General features: G+C 40.6%; 2 protein-coding genes across 2 annotated transcripts; both read left to right on the plus strand.

Annotated features, from left to right (window-relative positions):
- Nucleotides 1–6,070: 6,070 nt before the first annotated feature.
- BDV37DRAFT_290494 (uncharacterized protein) lies at nt 6,071–6,618 on the plus strand (the record flags this gene model as incomplete). The annotated part of the gene is made up of 2 exons (XM_032088728.1): nt 6,071–6,221; nt 6,321–6,618. 2 exons carry the CDS (start codon nt 6,071–6,073, stop codon nt 6,530–6,532), a joined length of 363 nt encoding a protein of 120 aa, XP_031936424.1. The 3' UTR covers nt 6,533–6,618.
- A 650-nt stretch (nt 6,619–7,268) lies between these two features.
- BDV37DRAFT_287936 (uncharacterized protein) lies at nt 7,269–8,177 on the plus strand (the record flags this gene model as incomplete). The annotated part of the gene is made up of 1 exon (XM_032088183.1): nt 7,269–8,177. The coding sequence occupies one exon, from the start codon at nt 7,269–7,271 to the stop codon at nt 8,175–8,177; it is 909 nt and encodes a 302-aa protein (XP_031936425.1).
- Nucleotides 8,178–8,587: the final 410 nt, after the last annotated feature.

Here is an 8,587-nt window from a genome sequence, read left to right on the forward strand (position 1 = left end):
CCAGGTCGACCAAGGTGCCCAGTTAATATCTTTGTATATAGCTGATAGGAGTGGTTAATATGTGACAATTTATATTAAGCTAAACATTCCTTAGCCTTACGATAACTTAATTTAATAACTCAGCACTTGGCAACATGACATCCTGTATTCCTGTAGAGAATATCTAGTTATGACGTAAAAGACTTTCGGGTAAGGCTTAAAAGGCGGGGGAAGTATCCGAACCCCTTTATTAAGAAACGCGGTTTTTAAGTTTTATCCTAGACTAGAATCGGAAGGCGATCTAGTCTTTATAGGTATAAATATTAGCTCGAAGCATAAAGATTTTCTATCTAGGTACATTTTATATTCCGAGACGCTCTCATCCCTATATCATCATATCGTGGAGGGTTAAACATTTATAAAAACAAAGAGAAAAAGAAAAAGAAAACAATAAAAAATCATCGCGATCGCCTCTCCAGCGCATCCAGTCTAAAACCCGTAAACTTGCTAAACCACTAGGCCAAGTGCGGGAAGAACATCACTGCATCGGGTTTTGTCATAGTCTGGTTTATACACCATGGAAAACCTCGTAGAAAAAAGGATATATAAATATATGCACTACAAAAGATAATTAGAGCTAATTCCCTTGGTAACTCTCAGGTACCTAGTAAGGAAATATTTTTAGATGATCTCATTTCTATAGATCACGGTTAAATATGACCTCTTTGATAGATAAATAGAGATATTGCTTAAATCTATTCTTTGCTTTTTCTTATCTAAAGTAGTTATCTGTAGGCGCTATCAATAGGCGCCAGCTGTCTAGTATTTTTGAACATACATAGTTACGGAAGGCCTAGTACTTAATTGTAGAGTATATCTACCCTAAAGGGATGCAAGTTACCCTACCCTTCGTTCTGTATGCGCATATCTTTTTCTTCTCTCCGACCTTAGAATAGAACCTCCTGTATCTGATACTGTGCCGTATTTTGGGGACTTTCTCGAGATAGACCCTTTTAGTCTTCAAAAGGGCCCCCGTCTGAAACGGTTTGTGTCATTACTATTAAGTCTCGTGCTCTATAAAGCGTACCTCACTATTCTAAGTAGAGGTGAGAGCCTCGCACAGTACCTAGCAATGAAGCTATTTAGCAGGTTCTGGACAAAAAATTCAACACATTCCTCAGAAATAACAGTCCCTTCTCGAACCCAAAGTATAATATACACCATGATCTTGGTTGTATCGGTGTTTCATATGCCATCTAGATCCAAACCGATCTTAGAATAATGGTGATAGTATCTGTCACTGCAGTACCTAAGTACATACAATTAAGGTATCGAAATCTATGTACCAGGCGCTCAAGAGCGGTATTTTTCAACGGCTTCTCGAGCCATAGTAAATAGCTGGAATTACAGAAAAAAGATATAAGTCACCGAGCAATCCATTGCAGAAGCATCGAAGTGGGATGACTCTTCTTTACAACGTAATATAGATACCACCGTGCAATATTTGAGAATATAACAGCTAATCGTGTATTGGATAGCCGTCGAGAGCTTTGGAAACTTATTTCAAGATTTATATAAAAAGTCTGTTGCGCTTCGTGCCACATTAGATAATATCCCATTTACTAGACCTCCCACTACTACGAGCCTTCAGCCATCTACGATCCTATATCACAGGGAGATTGGCGCAGCTATAACGGCTGCAAGGACATTGATAATAACATATGTCCACTATAAGGACGTCCACATACCCCCACCGCAGGTAAAGCAGGATTTATACAGAATGTCTTAGCCTCGGAGCCCATAGACAGATAAAAGATCAGGTTAATATTCGGATATAAATCTGAATATCGCAGAGCAGTTGTGTACTACCATAATCTTGATAACAAAATTCTCACCACTAGTACCCATAGAAAAGAAAGAACTTTCAGACTTATCAGATTACATATAGGTATCTAATTCACATTCAGCGAGAGCGACCGGATACAAAAGAAAAAGGAGAGCCAAGTGGCAGTGACGGGCATAGTTAGCTGCTGCACAACACAAACTTTTGTGCGTATATAACCTATGTAGGGGGTTCAATAGACAACCTACATTGCGAATAGCTTCTGGATTAAGTACATTACCCAGATACGTTATGTGCACATCTACTGTGTAGCACTTGTCCAGGACTGATTCCATTGTATTATTCTGTATTATATGCTATCGTTCTCCTGCGGGCGCACAGTAACCTTGAGTCTTCAATAAAATAATATATTAATATAGTCAGACTATGGCCTACGTTAAGCATCGGTTATATATTTTCAATCACTCTTCACGGCTTCGAGACCTTTAGATGGCAGCCATACGGACGGTTCCTAGATTAACATGTGAATAAAAGGTTCTACATAATCTAACCTATTACTTTAACCTATTTGGTTTCTCACTTTAGTTAATAATCTCCGCCATTTTTCATGCTTTGAAAAGTAAGTCTTCGGCTTAGAGATCCGTGGAGCTTCTCTTGTAGCCAAAGCTGTACCCAAAAATGAAATAATTCTCGTTGCTCCCCCCGAATATAAAGTAGATAATAGCTAAGTTATATCTATCTTATCCACTAGAATCATCTCCGAATCGGAATTCCACTTTATAGTTGTCGCTTCTGAGTTTGTGGAGTCTATGGAATTTCTCCTTTCAGTGAACTCTAATATAGATATTAAAAACTGCTCAAATGCATGTCCTTCTTCTACATACCTAGAGTTCTTTTATAGTAGGCGAGGGGAACTTCAGTTTCCGGTAAGGCATCGTACTTACCTATATAAAAGCTCTCATTAAAAATAGCCTTATTTCGTCCCGGTTTCTTAACGATATAAGACCTCTTATTCTCTATATGCAATCTGCTATACAAATTTTCCAGTTCGCTATGCTCAAAGAAATAACCGATAGTGTTTACTGTTGCGGGCTGGAATGACCCACTCTCGCCTCTTGGAGATATCCTGGTATTCTTAGAAAAACTAGACTTCTGGTCAAGAGCTTTATTAACTAGTTAGCTGTCAGTACAACATATCCTAAGAAAAATATAGAAGACTTACTCATTATTTTATATAGCCAGAAATTATGCACTTTAACAGAACTTCTTCAACCGAAGGAAAAGAACGGCGCGAATAGCTATTATATACACCGTTGTTTCGCTAGATCGTTGACTAGTACAGATATAAGTAAAATTGCCAGTCAATAAGCAAGAATTCATTCTCAGTCTATACGTTTTAGTGGGCCACTTTACGCAAAGAAAACAATTACTGGTCTCAGACTTCAACCACACTGTCATTATAATTGATTTGTACCTAGAAATTATTCATAGACGATATGAAATTATTACATTATTTCCAAGGATTTTGGGAGAACTACACAATCACAAGAGACCTGGGATATGCTAATAGGCATGCTAGTTCCTAAAGTAGTACAAAGTCAGTACACAGGGGGTTTGAGTCTTTATATATAATAGAATGATGATGCTTACATTACTATAGTAGATGCTCAGACGATATACCAAATAAGTTAGGTATATTTATGATAAAATGGACTGCCTCACAGAATAGAAAATAAAATCTGTAGATTTAGTCCAAACGATATCTAGAAAGACGTGATTCTTAAAGTCTGACCAGGTGTATATTCAATACAAGCATAAGATACGCTACGCAGAGCGCAGTGTATTATTATTTTTCAAGGTTAACGTCTATATAGAGCCATTGGCTATGGCAGGCATAAAAAGAACCTGCGTAGTATAGAGGGTTATACTGGTTAAAGAATAGCCAAATCTAGGCAGTCAATAATATCTATAAAGCAGAGTTTAATAGAAAATTCTGCGAAGCCTATAGGTATGGTATACCTCTACAGCTCGTATCGACAATGCCTTATATCAATGCTTTGGTCTTTATCAAGATAAATTACTATAAAATATAGTCGCAATAAATTTCTATGAAAAGTTTTACTAAATACTTAAATCTATCACTGACAATGCTTAAAGCGGTTTAGCCTTGTTGACTACTGCTTTCATCACATGGGGCTACACTTAAATAGAACCTATAAACTATCATTTATTAAGAAGAGCAGGTCTTGGTAACGTTACTATATCATCTTTCCAAGATTAGTAAAGCGTGACTAGTTTTTAAGTACGCTCTACTTTTATAAATACAATTGACTATACTCATTAATTCTGGTTCTATCAAACTATGATATTAACTGAAGCCTTGGGAACGTCCAAGATCCTGCAATTAGACATCGTCTTCTGTAGTACAAGTGAACGGGAGTACTTAATATATATCCTTGCTCTACGAACATGTATTAAATAAATGAATTGGGGTTATTATTATACAAATATAGCTCGATAATTAGGAAGCTGGGATTTCCAAGCGAGTAGAGGATAGTATATTATATAATATTTGATAAAGCTTAGAATATCTAAATCGACTAACCTCTCTTTCTATTTTCACTTTAAATAGAATAATAGAATTTATTATCAAGGATATTATAGGAGAAAAAAGAAAGAAAATAGACAAGCTATAAGCGAGTCGACCGATTTTGTGTTTCCGTATTTGGTCCAGCACTGAACTAACCTCAACAGCCCCACAAATCCCGAGTATAACTATTTAACCTCATCCAACGAAGGAGTATAGGACCAGAAAGTGCGTGCGGAATAGAGCGCAAACTATGCTAGCCACATTAACTCTTTTATAGATAGACTGGTTTTCGTGATAAGAGGGTACTATTCAATATTAGCCTACATCCTAAATAAAAGCTTCTCTGCATATACTTTCCTAAGCTCATCCACTGAATTAGCAGAAGTAGTAATTGATAAGAAGTCTAGTGCAGTGGCACTGGAAGACGAGCGGTTAAGACTGTCCACGCCCACTACACCCTCGTCTTTTACATAGCCCTGCATCAATTCTATAGTTACGTTAGCGACAGAGATCAGGTCGACTCTTGATAATTTATCCGGAGATCGTTTACGACAGCAGTCTATGCGTACTAAGAAGCGTGAGTAATCTCTCGACACGAAAGAAATTAACTATCGTTAATTTATTACCAATTTTAATTTGTCCCTCGATACTTATCAAGATACTTGAACTTTTCAGAGACGTATACCTAATCCGTTTCGAGGATAAATAAGAAAGACCACTGAGAAACTAGGATCATTTACCACATTGATTCCGTGTTAACTTGCAAATATAGAGGTCTGTCTAACCTGCTCTATAATTGCGGTGAGCTGCTACTCATTAGGGAAAACTTTGCATGCAACGATATATTCAAGAGTGAGCGGGTAAAATTCACTTACGGTATATACTATACTATTAAACTGAAAGCACTCCATAGCAGAGAAGATCTTCTTATGACGAAGAGAACAAAGAGCCTGCATTATATTCTTACCATCTTTAGATACAAACTGGCGAATTGTCTAAATATCTAAAGGATCGGATCGACAAATAACTATAGCTACAGTGCCAGCTAGATCACAATCAAATCTTTTTTTAAAGCTTTTCCAAGGACATACTTTATGCAGTACTGGTAGAGATCGGTATCCAGAATTGCTAGGTTAGAGCAAAGCCTCATCTCGGTACTGGTTATACTTGATCTTTTCATTTATCTAGGTTAAAGGGGCCGACGTCTTCTCAGTCAAATAGCCACTTGAATATAGTATTTTATTCACCAGGTGCTCGACTTTGTTGGCCTATACAGTAAATAAAGCGTTTATTTCTGGAAGGGAAGCAGGGGATTTAATTGAATCGAGATATTTAATATCAAGTAAAGTCAAGTGTTTTTCTTTCTTGGATGACATGATAGTATTAAATGAAAGTGGATATATCTAGATACAGTAGGTTAAGATAAGCAGAAATAAAATTATCAATTCCACGCCTGTACTAATAGACAAGTTTTATATAAAATCCGGCCAGTCTTTTTAAGGGGAAAGAGCCCTCTCTCAGCAGTGGCCCTTAGCTATTGGAGGGTTAAATGATTTAATTCTTTTAAATACCATATTAATAGCGCATCATATCTACCCAATCTCTATTGTACCTTAATAAATCTATTATATTTACCTTTTTTTAAGTAGCTAGACCAAATGCAGCGGGCCTTGTTTACTGAGGAAGAGGTGCGCCTCGCCTCTAAGCGACGCCTGAAATATCAAGGGTCGGCGAAAGTTAGTATTAGTGACATTGAATTTGACCCACCATTGCCTCGAGACCTAGACTCGAGAAATCTAGACAGGATTTGTTAGATTTTTCGAAAGAATCGCTGTCGTCGCCTTGACGTGGAGAATCGTATTCCAGTGATCGTAGCTTGAAATAATCTATCCACGGCATTCGAGCAAGCGGAAGTGACAGCCGGCGCTTTGATAACTAAAAGTGCTGAGTGTCTTCCTAGTCTCCGATTCCTATTAGGCAAGCTGCGGGGTCTGCATGGACGACATCGCGCGCAGGCCGGCTCCATGGTGCTGGCGCCCATCGACCGATGGTGGGCCGTAGACCTATATTTTGACGGTCTGACCGCTGCCCTGTTCTACTCTAGAAGCGACGAGAACTGACTGCGTGCTTCGGTACAGATATTAGTGAGGAACTAAGGACAACTTTAGTAGAAGAATATTCCAACCAGAAGTCGCCAACTAATGGCGAAATATATCGAAAAATACAACAATATAAAGGTAAGAAGAACAAGCCTTTCCAAGAGCGGTGGTTTGTACGATTGTTAAAAAGCAATCAAGGCCGGCTGGAACAACTCGACAACCGCAGAAATCGCTGGCTTCGCGGCGCTTTTGATAAATTGCTACGGATTCCAGGCATTTGGCTCAATGGGATGAGGATCAGCATGCTACATCGTCTGATTGCCACTGACTGTGTAGAAGTGAGTAGTTACCAATATTACTCTCTTTTTTATTATTAGCTATTTTGCAATATATATCTGACAACACGTAGGAGATGATCACCTATCTTAAATATATCGAGGAGTTCTGGTCATCTCTCGTCGGCGCCGATACGGCTGCCATGAAGAAAATAGATCAAGATACTGTAGATAATCTGTAGCTTTTGGCCCCTGGAAAGAGCCGCGTGGATAAAAGTACCGTATGTGGCCTTGTTCTGAGTGGCCGGGTATTTTTAGATTTTAGTGAGACAGAGCGAAGGTCTATCTGGAGCCGTCTGGAGGTCTTTAATGGTCTGGTACCGTTGCTATATACCTTTTTCGAGGATTTCAAATATCTGGAAAACTGCGCTCAGTGCATTAAGCGCCTCTTCGGGCCCATTAACAAGTCTATATGGAACACCATGAAATATATGTTCCATGGTTCACCAGACCTCGAACAAGATTGTCTCATTCAGACGTCCGAGTGCACTGAGCGTCTTCAACGCGCAGGCAGTGCAGAATGCCTCGATCTCGGTTACCGACAGGTTTGGCTCTTTGCCATGCGGAACTATACTCTCATGCCAACTGATCCGAAGAACGATGACGATCTCCTGGCAAAGCCCAATCGAGCCATGGCAGATGCTTGTACAATCTACGATATGGCAGACCTCGTGCGCCGCCTTGGATTTCATTCTTCGGAGATTGAGAGTCTCTTGCAAGGGTCTCCCGACCGACAGATCGCCCGGGATGCTCTTCTGCAGGCCCGAAAACCCCACCGCTTTCGATATGACGTGCGCGAATTCGATGCCCTTGTCGACCGGATTGTTGAGTGCTTCTTAGCCGCTGTACCTTACGAGCCTGAGCGGAACCCTAAGCTTTTGGTGGATAGCACCGTAAAGGCTCGAGCCCAATGCGGGACGCCCCAAAAGCGGACGCATAGGCAAGATAGCCTACATCTGTTTATAGACTATCTTCATAAGGATGAGATTATAATTGCCGATACAATTACCACATTTTTCGTCCGTCGCTGCGTCTATTTTACTTTTTTCGGGAAACCTTGCTCTCATAGCAACCCGCATGTGGATCGCGATGGTGACCCGCTTTCCCAAGGTTCACCTGCGTTTTCGCCGTTGTTTATAAGGGACGACAGCGCTGCCATAGACCTGGAGATTACTATTCCCGCGGGACTGGCGGCGGAGCAACCTAAATCCGAGCCGGAAGGAGTACCAGTAGGAAAAGGCCAGCAGAATATACGGGGGCGGCAGCACCAGTCAGGGGTCTATAAGAGGTTACGACGCCGGACACGCAAAATACGAAAGCGAAGACGCTAGATATAACTAGGGGGACAGACTGCTAAACCATCAATAGAGCTAGACTCCCTGAACGCAGGGTCTATGAACGACGAGGTAAAGGATAACAACGGCTCGGATCCGAGGATTACCAATACAGGCACCCCTGAGCTATCACCACCAATTGCAGCCGTGGATCTGATGTCTAGGGCTACTACACCGGACCCTGAGCCTCTAGTACATGATCGGACTGAACGTGAGGTGAGGTCAGAGCTGGCTGCATCATTAGAGCCGCCTGATGACGGTGTCCTTGAGCCGGTCGTTGCACCAGGACCCGGCGAAAGAGACTCAGGTCTCTTTGAGTCGACCACTTCCAGTATAGTTACCCCTGATCAACCGCTCGGAGCGGTAGATTTGGAACAAACCCCGAGTAGCCCATCCCCCAAGCAACC

The sequence above is a fragment of the Aspergillus pseudonomiae genome (assembly GCF_009193645.1).
Source record: "Aspergillus pseudonomiae strain CBS 119388 unplaced genomic scaffold BDV37scaffold_104, whole genome shotgun sequence".
In the NCBI taxonomy this organism is placed as follows: domain Eukaryota; kingdom Fungi; phylum Ascomycota; class Eurotiomycetes; order Eurotiales; family Aspergillaceae; genus Aspergillus; species Aspergillus pseudonomiae.